The sequence below is a fragment of the Zingiber officinale genome, chromosome 9A (genome assembly GCF_018446385.1).
Source record: "Zingiber officinale cultivar Zhangliang chromosome 9A, Zo_v1.1, whole genome shotgun sequence".
NCBI classification, from domain to species: domain Eukaryota; kingdom Viridiplantae; phylum Streptophyta; class Magnoliopsida; order Zingiberales; family Zingiberaceae; genus Zingiber; species Zingiber officinale.
In genome coordinates, this window is record NC_056002.1 from 72,516,569 (window position 1) to 72,534,617 (window position 18,049).

General features: G+C 42.8%; 1 protein-coding gene across 1 annotated transcript; it reads right to left on the minus strand.

Annotated features, from left to right (window-relative positions):
• Positions 1 to 209: 209 nt before the first annotated feature.
• On the minus strand, positions 210 to 8,932 carry LOC122019265. The gene is made up of 3 exons (XM_042576754.1): positions 8,515 to 8,932; positions 5,060 to 5,541; positions 210 to 872 (listed from the first exon to the last, which is right to left on the minus strand). The coding sequence occupies exons 1-3, from the start codon at positions 8,930 to 8,932 to the stop codon at positions 210 to 212; spliced, it is 1,563 nt and encodes a 520-aa protein (XP_042432688.1).
• Between the last annotated feature and the right edge of the window lie 9,117 nt (positions 8,933 to 18,049).

Genomic DNA, 18,049 nt, shown 5'->3' on the forward strand with positions numbered 1-18,049 from the left:
TCAATGGAAGTTTGGTCGGCCGCAAGGGGAGGAGCCTCCAGAAGGAAAAGTCCATCATCCGCTTCAAAGGAAGGAAAAGTTTCCTGCGGCAATTCCCTAGATAAGCGAGCTGTGTCCAGAAAAGTGGCAGGAGGTGCCGAGTGTCGAAAACCTTGCTCGAATGCCTGTCTGACCCCGCCAGCGGCCCCGTGACATAGCAGCAAGATCATCTAGCTCCCCAGCTTTCGGAGGAATAAGGAAGAGCGGATGTAGGCCAGTCTGTAGACTTTCAGCCGCCCTGGTTCGCCAGCCTGGTACACTTCCAAGCTATTTTTGTTCTCGGCAGCCTCAGCGCGGGCCACGGATAAGTCGCTCTGGCCCTGAGATGCTGCTTCCTGGGCCTTCAAGAGATCTGCTTGCAAAGATTGAAGAGTGGCTTGGCAAGTTTCCCATTGAGTCTGCATGGTTACCTCCCGGGCAACGGAAGCAAGAGCCAGAGCCTGGGCATCGGCCAATCCTATTTGCAGGAGCTCCTGACTTTGCCGTAACAGTGTCAACTCAGCTGATCGGGAAAGCAGCTCTGCCTCTTTATTTTTCAGTTCAGAAACTGCCGATCGATGGCACTCCGCTTCAGAAGCCAATGAGGATTCACTCGTCTTTAAGGCCGCCTCCAACTTTTGTAGCTTATCGAAGGCGGCATGGGAGTTGGCTCGGGCAGAGGACGTAGATTCCCCAGCGGCACGCAGATAGACATCCAAATTTCCAAGTGAAGGCTCAGGAGGAGTTGAGGAAGCCACAAGAGGCTCTAGTTCCCGGAGACTGGCCTTGAGCACCGCATTCTCTCGCTGAAGCTCGGCTGCTTGTTGAACGGCACTCAAACTCGCGGAACAGGTCTGCAAATGGCCATAGGAAGGGAAAGGGAGTTACAGAAATGTATGAATACCCAGGAGAAGAAAAGGAGCTTACTGCTACCAAGGAACGGGCAATTTGATCAAACCCTCCAAAGGGGAACTGCTCACCCAGAATTGACGATTGGTTGATTGCCAGGAGGTGGCCAAGTCCCCATAGAAATCAACCCTACCAAGGATAGAAGGTAGGGCGACAGTGGGTGCATAAGCCGGATCGGTCTATGAGGGAAGTCTCCAGGAAGCCTCGAAAGCTAGCTCCGTGGAAGGCAGTTCCTGGGTCGGTGTGGCTGAGCTTGTAGGCATAAGAAGAGGAGAGGCTGAGGGAGTCATCGAGCCCTGGGGCCGATCGCCAGAGGATGAAGGTGGGGCAGGTAATAAGCTCTGGATCGGTACCAGAGTTGTCATGTCCAATGACAGGTCTGTAATTCCCAGAGCAGAGACCTTCTCCTGGCCCAAGCTTGTTAGCTAGAGCCCTAGAGGCAATCATTTGATGATTGCATTTTGGACTTGTTGTATCATATTCTATATAAATAAAGGCATTTGGTTTTTGGTTATTATACTTGTGTTGGTGCCAAATAAACAAAGTATAATAACGTCCTTGAGTAGGAGGTTCTTACCTATATCAATCGATTGGTTGAATCGATAGTGAGATGATATAGGGAACACTACTCTAAATCATTCCTAGTTGAGTATTAACATTCAGGGACAATGTTAATGCAATAAGACTAGCATGTAGGTCAACTCGATGACTTGATCTCACAAGTCATGGATATAGAGATATCAAGTTGACACATGGGTATGCATTAGAGAATGTATACTGAATGACCCGCCATGAGAAAGTATCATGGATCGTTATATGAGTGTCATATACTTTCTCATGTGGCTATTAGTATGACTACTAGTCCTTAGACCTGAAGTCACCATAGTTCCCTACATAAGGAGTTATGTACTTTGGTTTCGTCAAACGTCACCCGTAACTGGGTGGACTATAAAGGCGATTACTGGGTATGTAACGAATTATGCAGAGGGATGTGAGTGATGTAGATGGGATCTATCCCTCCTATATGACGGGAGAGACATCGGTAATCTCCATCCAAGGCCGTGATAAAGACACCATATAGGATATGGACTGGGAGAGATGCCCAGGTGTCTTTCATGAGGATTTGGGGTTGTGAGGCTTACGTTCGACATCAAGTCTCAGACAAATTAGGACCCAAATCTGACAAGTGCTATTTTATTGGATATCCCAAGGAAACTAAGGGATATTACTTCTACATTCCCAGTCAGCACAAGGTATTTGTGGCAAAGATTGGGGTCTTTCTAGAAAGGGACTTTGTTTCTAGAAAGACTAGTGGGAGCGCATTCGATCTTGAAGAAGTTCAAGATGCGAACAATAGCACTGATGCCTCGATGGAAATTGAACTGGAACCACAAAGTGTTGTGGATGATGTTGTTCCACAAGAAGTTGAGGAACAACGACCAGTTCAAGTAGATATACCTCTTCGCAGGTCTGATAGGGCACGTCGTCAGCCTGAGAGATGCTTATTTCTCTTGTCTGACCATGATGACGTTGTGCTCATAGAGGATGAGCCTACCACCTATCAGGAAGCTGTGATGAGACCAGATTCCGAGAAATGGCTAGAGGCCATGAGATCCGAAATGGAATCCATGTACACCAACCAAGTATGGACTTTGGTTGATCCACCTGAAGGGGTAAAACCCATTGGGTGTAAGTGGGTCTTTAAGAGAAAGACTGACATGGATGGACTTATCTATAAGGGTCGCTTGGTAGCTAAAGGTTTCAAGCAAATTCATGGTATTGTCATGATGAAACTTTTTCTCCAGTAGCGATGTTTAAGTCCATTCGGATCATGCTTGCTATTGCAGCTTACCACGATTACGAAATCTGGTAGATGGACGTCAAAACTGCGTTTCTGAATGGAAACCTACTCGAGGATGTGTACATGACACAACCTGAGGGTTTTGTAGATCCACAGCATACTAGCAGAGTATGCAAGCTGCATAGGTCTATATATGGACTAAAGCAAGCTCCTCGGAGCTGGAATCTTCGATTCGATGATGCGATCAAACAGTTTGGTTTCATCAAGAACGAAGATGAGCCTTGTGTCTACAAGAAGATTGTAGGGGACATAGTTGTCTTCCTCATATTGTATGTGGATGACATACTACTCATTGGGAAGGACATCCCAATGCTTCAGTCTGTTATGACTTGGCTAGGGAGTTGCTTCTCAATGAAGGACTTAGGTGAGACATCCCGCATTCTAGGGATACAGATCTATAGAGATAGATCTTAGAGATTGCTTGGCCTAAGTCAGAGTACATATATTGACAAGGTACTCCTTCGGTTTGCCATGCAGAACTCCAAGAAGGGATTTCTGCCGATGTCACATGGCATGAGTCTTTCGAAGACTCAAGGTCCCTCTTCTAGAGAGGAGAGAGACCGCATGGATCAGATCCCTTATGCCTCAACCATAGGATCTATCATGTACGCCATGCTATGTACTCGACCTGATTTCTCGTATGCTTTGAGCATGACGAGCAGATACCAGTCAGATCCAGGTGAAAGTCACTGGATAGCGGTCAAGAATATTCTTAAGTACTTGAGAAGGACTAAAGAATATTTCTTGATATATGGAGGCAGTGATGAGCTAGCTGTAAAGGGTTACAATGATGCTAGCTTCCAGACCGACCATGATGACTATAGATCGCAGTCGGGGTTCGTGTTTTGCATTAATGGTGGTGCTGTGAGCTGGAAGAGTTCGAAGCAGGACACAGTAGCTGATTCTACAACAGAAGCTGAGTACATTGCTGCATCAGAGGCAGCAATAGAGGCAGTTTGGATTCGCAAGTTCATCACTGAACTTGTGGTGGTTCCTAGCATTGCTGACCCTATTGAGCTCTATTGTGATAAAAATGGAACTATAGCACAGGCAAAGGAACCTCGCTCACACCAGCGCACCAAACACATACTACGGCGCTTCTATCTCATTCGAGAGATCATCGAGAGAGGAGATGTGAAGATTTGCAGAGTACCTAGAGAGGCTAACATCGCAGATCCCTTGACCAAGGCTTTGGCACAGAGGAAGCATGATCGTCACACTAGGTCATTTGGGCTTAGAGCCTATACTGATTGGCACTAGTGCTAGTGGGAGATTGTTAGCTAGAGCCCTAGAGGCAATCATTTGATGATTGTATTTTGGACTTGTTGTATCATATTCTATATAAATAAAGGCATTTGGTTTTTGGTTATTATACTTACTTGTATTGGTGCCAAATAAACTAAGTATAATAACGTCCTTGAGTAGGTGGTTCTTACCTATATCAATCGATTGGTTGAATCGATAGTGAGATGATATAGGGAACACTACTCTAAATCATTCCTAGTCGAGTATTAACATTCAGGGACAATGTTAATGCAATAAGACTACCATGTAGGTCAACTCGATGACTTGATCTCACAAGTCATGGATATAGAGATATCAAGTTGACACATGGGTATGCATTAGAGAATGTATACTGAATGACTCGCCATGAGAAAGTATCATGAATCGTTATATGAGTGTCATATACTTTCTCATGTGGCTATTAGTATGACTACTAGTCCTTAGACCTGAAGTCACCATGGTTCCCCACATAACGCGATGGACTATGGACATTAAATGGGTATGTAACTAATTATGCATGTGGCCGGCCACACTAATGGTGTAGGAGGTTTCATTTTGTGTCATTCAAGTGGTGTTGAATGCTTCTCCTTCCCCCTAGCTCTCTTCCTCCTTTCTCTTGCTGTTGTCGTGGGTTTTAAGAAAATGAGAAAGTGTGTGAGTTGTGTTCCATGAAAAGGGTGAAGTGAAGGTCACAAAGGAGGGTACCTAGTGGATTATGTGAGATCCCTTTTCTTTCTCTCCTTTCTCCCCTTTTTAAATCCTACCCAAGAGCCCTAGAAAGTGCTAGCACACTTGGGTGCTCTCTTATCCATCCTTGTGTGTTAGAGAACACACCTTGTTCGTGTGGATATCATTAGAGAGTTGTCTACGTTGACAACTTCGAGATCCGGCGTACCATTGGACGAGCGGGATTTGCGAGGGTACGCTTCGAAGGTAAAATGTTTTTCCTTTGTAGATCTACTGTAGATCGTAGTTTAAAACTCGTACTCGTGTATTCAGGAAGTTTTCTTTGCACGAGATCTCCAATGACAGGTCTGCAATTCCCAGATCAGAGGCCTTCTCCTGGGCCAAGCTTGTATCCGAGGACCTAGAAGGAGAAGAGATACCAACTACACGTTGACGGCGAGGGGGTGGAGGAGAAGTCGCGGTGACCGGCGCCACTCTTTTGCCCTCGCGCTCAAGACGCAGGTTCATAGTAGGAGGGGGAGAGGGCACTTGTCCTGCTGGCGATGGCTCAGTTGCAGGTCGATCAGAGACTCGGAGTAGGGCTGAGTCTGCAGGGCTGGGGGCAGATGGTTCAATAAGTGTCGAAGTGGCTACTGCATTTGAGGTTTGGGGTTCCAAAGGTTGCAGACCGACGGAAGTAGCGGGATCAGAAGATAGGCCTTGTGTTAACTCTTCGTTCAGAGCTTGCAGAACGACCACAGATGGTTTCTCCTGACTTGCAAAAGAACGGAGAATGGCAGTCACTACAAAAATAAGAGGAAAAAGCACCTCAGTTAGTGAAGAACGACATATAAAAAATAGCAACTTACCAAAAGGAGCTCTGATTTCTGTTGAAACAGGGCTAAGACCAAAAGAGCACAGAATGCCTTCTAGCATCAACACGGACAAGCGAACAACAACATCGGTCAGCTTGTCCGAGGCTGTGGAGCAGGCAGGTTCATGAACATGTGAAGGGAAGTCCGAAGGAAGGATGGAACGCCATTGGGAAGGCCCAGCTAAGGGGACGGGGGGCTTAAGAAAGAAAAAGCGAGATCTCCAGCCTTTATTAGAAGAAGGTAAGTCATCAAAAAATTTATAGCCCGGCTTGGCCTGTACGTTGAACACCCCCGGCTCGGCCCGCCTGAAGGAATAGAAATGATGGAATAGTTGAGCGGTCAAGGGAATTTGATAAATGCGGCACAAGATGATGACTCCGTAGACGGCTCGGAATACATTGGGGGCAAACTGAGAAATGCCGATGCAGCAATACTGACACAACTCGGAGAAGAAAGGATGTAAAGGAAAGCGAAGGCCGCCTAAGATTTGATCCCTAGAGACAGTGACAAAACCTTCGGGAGGAGAAGAAGGGTGTTCATTTGGCAACGGGAGACGAAGCTCATACGAGGAATCTAGTTTCAAGAGGGATTACAGTAAAGATAGGTCATGATGGTCTAAATCAGAGATGTAGCATGAATACCAGAAGATTTCCTTACCATCCATGATTGTGAGGAGTAAGCAAGTGAGGGGGTCGGAGACGAGAGGGGTCGCAGGTCAAGCGCAAGCAGGAAGACGAAAAGTTGCACTACCAGAAATGGCCCCGAATGAAAGAAAGAGGATAGCGAAGCGTCAGAGTGAAGACGGCGGACTGCCTTTAGGGTTTATAAAGCCCATTCATTCCTAGGAAACATCGAGAGTCGAGCCAAGTATCTTTTGGGGTAATACACCCCGGTGCCGTCTGATATGAAGTAAGCGCCGAAGGGTGCGAAAAAGGGTCAGAAGCTGGCGTCAGGAGGCGTGAGCAGTAAAGGCTTCGAACAGGTGTCGCCGCGAGAAGCAGTGCATTAAGGACTGACATGGCAAGGCAATCATGAAAGGGCGTAGCCTAAAAAAGATGCATTCTTCATGAAAGGCCCGAGACTAAGCGGGAAGTTTCATAAAGCTGCAGAATCCAGGCAATTCAAAAGGGCCAAGAATGAGACAGGGCAGGTCAGCAGGAGTGAGTGTCAGATCAGAGAAGTAGCGAGCAGACCTATGGGGGTGTTGCTTGCTCGGATCATCCGAGTAAGTAGTTCTGCGTAGGTATCTCCTGATCAGATCATCTAACCAAGCGCATCGTGAGAGCTGCGGGGTCATCGCAAACTACGAGGCCACTAGGGCCCAAGGGTCGAGTAAGGTTTATGTGCTCCCTTCTTTATTCCTAATCCTATACCATACATAATGCGAATGCAGGGAGAAAAGTGGTGCGGATGAGTAAGCCCAAGGCTAGCAATAACGACCAGATCGACAAAAGCAATTAGGTTGGCATAGGCAAGATGGATGAAAGCGGAAAAGAGCAATTCATCTATACCTTTGCTGTTTAGTGTCCAACTGGTTTCAGACCAGCACCATCGCCACCGGTCTCGGACCGGAGTATCATACCTGGTCCCAGACCAGCACCGTCGCCACTTGTCTCAGACCGGAGTAGCCCCAGACTCTCGCCTCAGTGTGAGTTATAAGTGAGCCCTGTTCTCACGACCAACGACCTTTCAGGTCGGTTCCCATGCGAGAATTAAAAGTGAGCCCTATGCCCACGCCCAACGACCTTTTAGGTCGGTTGTCCCAGACTCTCGCCTCAGTGCGAGTTATAAGTGAGCTCTGTTCTCACGCCCAACGACCTTTCGGGTCGGCTCCCATGCGAGAATTAAAAGTGAGCCCTGTGCCCACGCCCAACGACCTTTTAGGTCGGTAGCCCCAGACTCTCGCCTCAGTGTGAGTTATAAGTGAGCTCTGCTCTCACGCCCAACGACCTTTCAGGTCGGCTCCCATGCGAGAATTAAAAGTGAGCCCTGTGCCCACGCCCAACGACCTTTTAGGTCGGTAGCCCCAGACTCTCGCCTCAGTGCGAGTTATAAGTGAGCTCTGTTCTCACGCCCAACGACCTTTCGGGTCGGCTCCCATGCGAGAATTAAAAGTGAGCCCTGTGCCCACGCCCAACGACCTTTTAGGTCGGTAGCCCCAGACTCTCGCCTCAGTGCGAGTTATAAGTGAGCCCTGTTCTCACGACCAACGACCTTTCAGGTCGGCTCCCATGCGAGAATTAAAAGTGAGCCCTGTGCCCACGCCCAACGACCTTTTAGGTCGGTTGTCCCAGACTCTCGCCTCAGTGCGAGTTATAAGTGAGCCCTGTTCTCACGACCAACGACCTTTCGGGTCGGCTCCCCTGCGAGAATCAAAAGTGAGTCCGGCGCCCTCGCCTAACGACCTTTCAGACTGATATACCTCACGCTGAGCAGAGCATCTTCAAATAATCAAGTCAACTACATCTGATCTTGTTTAAGCTCCTTTATGCAAATTGTAAATATGCAGCAAATATGCAAGGTACTGAATACGGGAGGTCATCCACCATACCCATAAAGCATCAATATTAATTGCAAAATCAGGTTTTGCCCATTCATTACAGTTTTAATTTTCAAGTATTATACTGGTTTAATTATCCAAAATTCATAAAAATCAGTCATGATGCAACTCTTATCTCTTACATACGGGCCAGTTTCTAAGAATGCTTGCTAGATGAAAATCGATCAGGAAAGACTACGCAGGAAAAGGACAAATATACAAGTATAGCAGCACAGCTCGATAAGTGGGCGATACAGCTGAGGCTACAAGAAGGAACGTCCCGTGGGTCAGGAGCCACTGAGACAACTATAACCCGGACTAGCTTTAACTCGGGGAAAGGATTGGTTATGGAGTATGAGCACTGCTGCGTGAAGAAATGTCTGGGAACTCAGGAGCCTCTGGGGCGTTCAAGGCTCGAGCCAGCTCTGCGTGTAAGGATCTGATGACTGCTTGTTGCTGAGCGATCGTGTCTTGCTTGGCGTTAAGGCACGCACGAAGGAGAGATATCTCCGTCTCGTGCTCTCGTTGCAAACGTTCTTGGAGGCTAAGTTGGTGTTGCAGGCTAGACTGGTATTCCTCCTTCATCGCCTTTTCCGCATGCACGCGAGATTTTGCAAGACGATACAGGGTGCCCATATCATGCAGGGCGGCCAGCTGACAGGCCCGATCCCAGGACATACGTTCCAGTTCACGTTCCTTCTCGGCAAGACGTAAGGTGAGTTTATCTCGCCGCATTTGGGAGGGGGGTTGATTAACCTCATCAGAAGAAGGAGAATGCATCGCGTGGGGAAGAAACTGGTGGAACGTGGGTTATCAAAAGAAAGTAGGAAAGCGTGAAAGAAGAAGGATAGAATAAAGAAGTGACTGTAAGGCTCTTTAAAAAGAGGGTGGGTACCCAAGTCAAAGCAACTACATGGACACGGTACCCCAAGCAACTGGTAAAGCAATTAAGGAGGCATGGTATCCCAGGCGACGGGACACAAAGGTTGGTACGTGAGGCAGGAAGCAGAGGGCGCAGAAGGTATGGTAAGACACAGAGATATGCTGAGGTCACAAAGATATGCTGAGATCTTAGAGATGTGCTGAGGTCTAGTCAGTCAGACTGTCGTCCTCCTTCGACTAGACTTGTGGGGGAGGCTTGTGATACGGCTGGCAATGGAGGGGCCCAAAAGGAAAGGGTGAGAAGGGTCAAGGCCATATAGAGGTCAAAAGTCAAGATGATGTGGCAGTCAATAGTAAGGGTGACTTGGCAGTCAATAGTCAAAGCTGACTAGGCAGTCAAAGTCAAGCCTATGGGGTAGTCAGAGGTCAGGCAAACTTGTCGATCAAGGGGGCAAAGTAGTTGAAAGACAAAGGGAGACGATAGGCGGAACACAGGGTACAGGTCGGGATCGACAGAGCTGTGTATAGACAGCTCAATCTAGAGGCCAACGGTCGAGGGCCAGGAAATACAAAGTGCAGGGTATAGGTTAGGATCGGCAGAGCTGTTTAAAGGCAGCTCGATCTACAGGCCTACGGTCGAGGGCCAGGAAATTCAAAGTGCAGGGTACAGGTCGGGATCTGCAGAGCTGTTTAGAGACAGCTCGATCTACAGGCCTACGGTCGAGGGCTAGGAAATACAAAGTACAGGGTACAGGTCGGGATCTGTAGAGCTGTTTAAAGGCAGCTCGATCTACAGGCCTATGGTCGAGGGCCAGGAAATACAAGGTACAGGGTACAGACCGGGATCGACAGAGCTGTTCGGAGTCAGCCCAACTGGCAAGTGACGCTTAGAGGCTGGATCTGATCGGAGGATGCGAGGCAGATGCAGGCCACAATAGATCGGATGAACTAAGCAGTGCAGAAGTCGGAGAATGACAATTGTCCGTCAAGGGGTAATCATTACATACCAGCAATCTGTGCGAAGGCGAAGGTTTCTAAACGAAAAGATCTCCTCATAACCAATAGCAGCCTGACAGATGTCCTTCATTACAAGACAAAACCCATGTGTAAAGGCGGAGGTTCCTAAACAAGAAGATGCTTTCACAACCAATAGCAGCATGACAAGTGTCCGAGACTACACGACAAAGCCCAGCGTCTAACACTTTCTGACATAGTTGCAGGTTCTAGAAGCGAGGCGGGTGCATAAAAAGGGGGAGGATTCTTCGTACGCGGGGACGCTCTCTCTGGTCACTTTTTTCCACAACTTTTCACTTTCAGTCGTTTTTTGCTTCTCTTTGCATTTTTCTGGGGAAAAAGGACCTGATTTGAGCGTCGGAGGGCCTGACCCGGGGACTTTTTCCTTGGCTTCTGGTCTCTAACGTGAGGGGGGGGATCGTCTGAGTGTGTGCAGGGGCCTGCAGCATCATCAGCCGCCCGTGGGAGCCGGATCACCCACGACTTTCCGTCAACAACCAGGCCGTCGCGACCAGCCTTCGTCTGACTCAGCTTTCAGACAGGATCACTTATCTTGGCCGAAACTTGCAAGACAAATTCCTAGGTTTTTCAAACAACCTTTAAACATAAAGCATACGAGACCTACTTGTACTGCAGGTGAGGTAATACTTACATCCTTTCACTAAGAAAAATACCCTTGTTTGAGAAGTTTGCCTAAGAAGAAGATCCCCTTTAGCTTGGTTTCGGCAAATGAAGGAAAATGATTGGGAATTCGGTGGAAGAAGAGAGGAGGAAATAGAGAGAAGACAAAATGAACTTTTCCCTTCCTTTCTCTTATTTATGCCAAAATGAATGAAGAAGGCAAAACCATCTTCTCATTGGGAAGGAAGAAGGAAACTCAAACTTCTCCTTCTAAGTGAAGGGGCCTTCACCTTAACTACAATCTCCCTTCTTTTCCTAACAGCACACCCCTGCTGGGGCTACTGGTTATCACTTGAAATCACTTACCAAGAGGTTAAAGATTCAAACCTTGGTTATGCTTCTTTTTGGTTCTATTTCCTTTTTATTTTTGAAAAATCTACATAAATTCTATTTTAATCATGGTAAATTCATAAAATTGCTAGGTATCCTATGGGTGTTACAAAGATTAGGTAGATCATTTACATGGAACAATCCTTACAAAGAAACCAAAACTCCTAGTACATTCCCTTTATCGTCACCCTTATTTTTGTTTCTTATTCTTTCATTTCTTGTTTGCATTTTATAGTCATACTTAGCTTTTGAAAACCAATTGAATAGTTGTTTGGCTAATTCGCATTGATACATCTTTAGTGCATATTCCAGTCCCTGTGGATACGATATCTTTTATTATTATTTACGACATTTCCGTACACTTGCGAAATATCAACAAGTTTTGGGTGCCGATGTCGGGGACTGCGCTATAACATTAGAGATTGTCAATTGAGTTAGACTAAACATGACTTACTTTTCATTTCATTAGCATAGTTGTAACTAATCTTTAGAATTCTGTTTTTATAATTTTTTCTTGTATAACTTCCTACTTCTTGTCAATTCTTTTTGTTTCAATTCTAATTCTGCATTTTTTTATTTCTAACATTCTAGTCTAACTTTTCTCTATTTTTCTTTTGATTTAGTTTCTTTCTTTTTTTTTAAACATATCTTGCAATATTGTTCTTGTGTATGTGAAGATCAAACGTCGTAAAGGCCTCAAGAATAACAAGAACTTATAAGCACATTAGTTGATTAGCATATGAATTATTCTAGATATTTTTCTTTTTCCTTTTGTCTTTTCTTTCTTGTTTTCATTATGCACTTTCTTGCTTAAAGTTTAAATTCTACATTTTCTTTCTTGCTTTCCATATTGCATTTTATTACTTGTCTTTGATTCTTTTTATAATTTTTTTCCTTGAATATACATGAGCACTAACATGTCAAGCAGACCCATGAGAAATTTTTCTACACCCTTTTTCTGCAAGATTTTTATCTCCCATTGTGCAACCTCAAATTGAAGCTGAAAGTTTCTGTCATGCCCCTAGAGGAGTCTCTACCAGACAAAAATCTGGCAGTATCTCCCCTGTACCGGTGACAATCTGAAGCATAAATACATACAAAATATACATTAACCACATGCAGTTGTACACAACCACGCAGTTTATATTCAGCCCACTCGGCTGGAATATAATAAAACACAACCACACAGTTATATATATATACAATGAACAGCCCACTCGATGCATTAAAAATCAACACAGCGGAAAAACGATAACGGAAAGCCCAATACAACACAAATTAACACACTGCTAGTCGGCTAGGCTTTATACAATAACCACAACAACAAATACAACAACACATCAAATACAGCAAATACCAAATACAAATAAAATATTTACAAAACCCGAAACAGTCTTCGAATGTGACATAGGACCCGGCAGACAGGATACTCCAAGCGACACACCAACCATCTACCTACTACTTGAAAACGTAAAGGTACAACTGCGGTGGTGAGTATAGGTAACTCAGCGGGTAATAGACAGAATAGTGCATGGTCCCACTACAACAAAATCGCTCATAGACATCAGTGGAACAACAACGGTTTTAGGCTATAACCGATGTCTTGGAGTATTTTACACCGGTTTTTCTAAAAACCGGTGTCTATGAGCGCAGATTTTAGCTCATAGACATCAGTTTTTTAGGCGATGTCTATGAGTGCCCTTTTTTTGGTAAATAGACACCGATTTTAACATCGGTTTTTAAAATCCGATGTTAATGAACCCAAATAAAATATTTTAATTTTCCCCACAAGCCAAAATTTGCACACTGTGAATTCCCTCCAAACCTAAATCTTTATCCCGCCCTTCCTCCGCGCGACCATCTCTCTCGCGATAACCTAAACCGAAACCTAAACCTCCGACCATCTCTCTCAGCCTAAACCTAAACCTCCGACCATCTCTCTCAACCTCATCTCCCTCTTCCCCCCTTCCTAGATCCTCTTCCGATCAGGATCAAGACACGACGAACTTGCTTCTCCGTCCAACCACACCGCATCTCCTCCAACACCTCCATTTGGTTGAGAAGAGGAGGCCTTCTTCGCATTCCAGGAGTTTTTGCTTCATCCATCTCCGGTCCAGCATTCACTGCCACCGCTCGAGCCCTTCTTCACATTCCGGTAATTTTTCCTTTATACATCATCGCTACTGAATTTCTTCCTCATCTTCGACAGTTTCATCTTCTTGATCTCTTGTTTGCAAGTATTAATTGATTGATGCATGCAATGTGTTTGATGAATTTCCTCAAACACTACCTTGAGTTGATTTGATCATTTTTGTTTGATAGATTGAGGAGTTGTTAGTTCCTGTTGCTAAGTTGGTTTTATTTAATCCTTGAACTATCAAGTTTCTTTTATGTCTAGGCTAATTGTTTTCACTGAAATGTCATGGTTTCTGGTTTAGAAATTTATTGGTATAATGATGAAGTAGTTGGTTTCTAGTATAAAATTTATTGGTATAATGATGAAGTAGTTGGTTTCTGGTTTATGAAATTTATTCGTATGCTTTCCTTGGCAAGCGTAGTTGGTTTCTTGGAGGACCCGCATAGTTAATTTATTTGTATAATGATGGATTAAGAATTTTGGCTCATTATTGTAATTGTCTTGATATTTTTGATTGATTCTAGATTCATTAGTACAACAAAATGGACAAGGCATGGATGGCAAAGGATAGATTATCACATGAGTTTGAACTTGGACTAGAATCTTTCTTGCAATTTGCACTGCAACATGCTACTAATCCTACTAGTATACCTTGTCCTTGTACGAAATGTGGCAATCTATGGAACACTAATATTAACAGCATAAGGGCACATGTGTACTGTAATGGTATAGACTTAACATACAAAAAATGGATATGGCATGGGGAAGAATCTGTATTAGGAGATTTAAAGAAAGAGAATGATGCAACTGGAGAAAGTGAAAACTCTTTTGCTGATAAACCTATAGATATGGTACACGCTGCATATGAAAGTTCAGAGAATCCAGATCAATTTATAAAATTACTTGAGGATGCTAAGAAACCCCTGTATGTTGGGTGTACTAAATTTATAAAGTTATCTGCAATTGTGCAATTATATAACTTGAAAGCGAAATACAGCTGGAGTGATAATAGTTTTACTGAACTACTTGTATTGTTTGGAGAAATGCTTCCCATTGACAATGAATTTCCTTTATCTTTATATGATGCAAAGAAAAGCTTATGTGAAATGGGGATGACTTATAAGAAAATACATGCTTGCCCTAATGATTGTGTCTTATACTGGAAGGAGTATGAGGATTTTACCGATTGTCCTACTTGTGGGGTGTCAAGGTGGAAGTTGGCCAAGAATTCTAGGATAATTGAAGGAGTCCCTGCAAAAGTTTTATGGTACTTTCCTCCTATTCCTAGATTTCAATGAATGTTTCGGAGCAAGGAAATATCTAAGGAGTTAATTTGGCATGCTAATAAAAGAGTATGTGATGCCTATATGCGACATCCAGCTGATGCACCTTGTTGGAGACTTGTGGATCATAATTGGCCAAATTTTGCTTCTGAGAAAAGAAATCTAAGGTTGGCCATAGCAGCTGATGGGATCAATCCTCATAGTTTGATGAGTTCTACATATAGTTGTTGGCCAGTTATAATGTGTAGCACCCACTAAGCTTTTAAGATAAAATAAGAGAATGATGAATTTGCCTTAGAAAAATATTAGTAGAATGTTGAACCAAAAAGAAATAAAAAGAAATAAAAATAGGGAGTTGTCAAGGATTGAACCTTGAACCTCTCATGATGTAAATGATAGGATTAATGGGTAATAACCAGTTGGGATAGGAATAATATATTGATAGCAAAGGAGGGAAACTCATGATAAGGATGAGAGTAAAAGCTAGCCAAAAGAAAAACAAGAAAAGAACAAGAGAAAGGCAACTTGCCTTCCTTCTTTTCTCTCCCTCTTCCTCTCTCTTTTTGCCGTGACTTAAAGAGGACCATTAAGGGGATTCATTTCCCCTTCTTTCATCATGAATGATGAGAACAAATAAATAAATAAAATAAAAAGAAAATGAAAAAAAAGGGGCTAAGGGAGAAGGAAAGCAAAAACCAATTTTTCTACCTCTTCCCCCTTAACATAAAAGGGAGCATGTAAAGAGAAGATTTTATTTTTCTCTCATTTCTCTCATTCTCCCCTCTCCACCACCGAGAGCCTCAGCCCCCCTCTCCTCCATTTTCGGCCCCGAAAACAAAGTTCCTCCTAGGATACAAAGGAGGGCTACCAAAGGGAAATCAAAGGAGGAGAACAAGAAGAAGAGACCCTTTCTTCCATCACCACACTTTAGAACCACAAGCAAAAAGGATATAAGTATCCCCTCACCTGTGGTACAAGTAGTTTTGATGTGTTTTTGGATTTTATGAGCATTTTAAAACCTAGAACAAAGTTGTGAAAAATTCGGCCAAAGGAAGGACTTGTGATCCTAGGAATGTTTAAAATAAGCCTTGATTCATGATAATTTTTCTATGCTTTGTAAGAAGGTTTTCTCTCATATTTTTATATATATGTGATGTTGGATTAGTGATGTATCTAACCCTAGAGTTTCAGCCAAAAAGGTTTTATAAGGGCTAGGGAATTTATTTGTTTACCTAACTTGCACAAAACCTTCTAAATAAATGGTTAAGGATCCATTATTGTTTTCATACTTGAAGGTTACTTGGAACCAAAAGTATCCCACTCACATGTTTCGGCCAAAGAAGGGTTTAGGGTCAGGAATACTTTGAATTTAAACTCATCATGTTTATATGATAGAATATAGATTTTCTTAAAGAAGTTGCATGCTTGTATGTTGATAGAAACTCATGAACACCTCTCTTAATATTTCGGCCATGGTAAGGTGGATGGCTTAGAATATCTTAAACAGATTTTTAACATGCTCAAAACCTCCATGACAATAAGATATGAAAGTTTTTTAATGCTCCCATGCTTAATTAGAGTATAGGAAAATTGGTTGCATGATATATGATAATTATGTCCACAAGGGTCCTAGCTTGTTGTGAACCAAATTTATATGTATAGTTCTTTGATATTTTTGCCATAAAACTTGTTTAGGTTTTCCATACTTTAGGCCACCTAAAACCTAGTTTAAAGACTTGGAAGGTTTCGGCCAAACATATGCTATGAGATAAAGAAAGGAAAAACCTAGGAAACCTAAGACACAATTTAAATGTATGCTTATAGTGCTTGACTTTTATACATGTTATGAAATGTGTTATGACTTTCTATGCTTTTATGCCATTTGAACAAATTCTATGCTTGATGAGGTTCGGCCATGTAGGGTTTAAAGACCTAGAAACCCTAAAAATTTAGACCTCATGTGTTAAAGATGCTTCTTAAGAAATTGAGATAACATGTTGTTGTGTTCACATGCTTATATATTTAACTATGATTCAAATGGACACCTTAAGGTCTCGCCCATGAAGGGATACATGCCCTAGAAACCCTAGAACTTACATTGAACATGCTCATGTCACTCTCCATGAAATATGAAATGTAGAAAGCTAAAAATTCACATGCTATATGTTGTTAGTGACCTAAATTGATGCTAAGGGAAGTTTCGGCCATGACCACTTGTATAATGCCATTGATGAATTTATACATGATGTTAGAGTAAGTTCACATGCTTGTATGCTTGCTTGAAAACCTAAATGAGTACTTGTAAATTTCGGCCAAGACATAAATTTAAGGGCTTAAAGAATTTAGGAACTAACTCAATGGTGCTTACCATATTTCTTGAAATGAATGCTATAAATATGGTTAAAGTTTCCATGCTTTATGTCATTTATAACCTTGTTTCACACTTGTTAAGGTTCGGCCAAATGAAGTTTAAGGACTTGGAGAACTTAGAGTCCAAGTAAATCTTGTTTATAATACTTCCTATGAGAATGATATGTGGATGAATTAGGTTCTACATGCTTGGATGTTGTTTAAAACCTAAATTGGCACCTAAGAGAGTTTCGGTCAAGATAAGAACCCAAGGGATTAGGAAGCTTAGTACCCAAATTAATCATGTTACATTGTTCCTTATGATTGGATGAACACATGATACACTTTTATGCTTAGACATGTATGCTTGTGAACTATACAAGATGATAAATTCTACGATATGTTATGAGTTCAAAATATGCATGTTTTATGTTATGATATGTGGGTAAATTTTACATACTTTGATGATATGATATGGGCTGAAAATATGCATGCTTATGGTATGATATGTGGTTAAATTATGCATGCTTTGATGCTATGTTTAGTGCTTAAAATATGCATGCTTTCATGATATGCTATGTGGTTAAATTATGCATGCTTGATGATATGCTTTTTGCTTAAGATATGCATGTTTTTATGATCTATGCCTAAGTGATGCATATTGTTATGATATGATGTATGCCTAAGTGATGCATACTTTTATGGTATGATGTATGCCTAAGTGATGCATGCTTATGTTATGATATGTGGTTAAATTATGCATTCTTTGATGCTATGTTTAGTGCTTAAAATATGCATGCTTTCATGATATGCTATGTGGTTAAATTATGCATGCTTGATGATATGCTTTATGCTTAAGATATGCATGTTTTTATGATCTATGCCTAAGTGATGCATATTGTTATGATATGATGTATGCCTAAGTGATGCATACTTTTATGGTATGATGTATGCCTAAGTGATGCATACCTTTATGACATGATGTATGCCTAAGTGATGCATACTTTTATGATATGATGTATGCCTAAGTGATGCATACTTTTATGACATGATGTATGCCTAAGTGATGCATACTTTTATGATATGATGTGTGCCTAAGTGATGCATGCTTTTATGATGTATGATATGTATAAGTATGACATGTACTTTACTTTATATGGCTTGTACCAAGGGTGGGCTCCATAAGCGCCCCGGGGTCGATGGAATAAGACTCGGGCCTCG

Excerpts from the sequence above, each read along its gene's own strand:
- LOC122019265 (XM_042576754.1), bottom strand. The coding sequence starts at position 8,932 with ATGCATTCTCCTTCTTCTGATGAGGTTAATCAACCCCCCTCCCAAATG. Across the intron at positions 5,542-8,514 it reads AGACATTTCTTCACGCAGCA|TGACTGCCATTCTCCGTTCT; the intron begins GTGCTCATACTC and ends TTATTTTTGTAG. Across the intron at positions 873-5,059 it reads AAAACTTCCTGAATACACGA|ACCTGTTCCGCGAGTTTGAG; the intron begins GTACGAGTTTTA and ends GGCCATTTGCAG.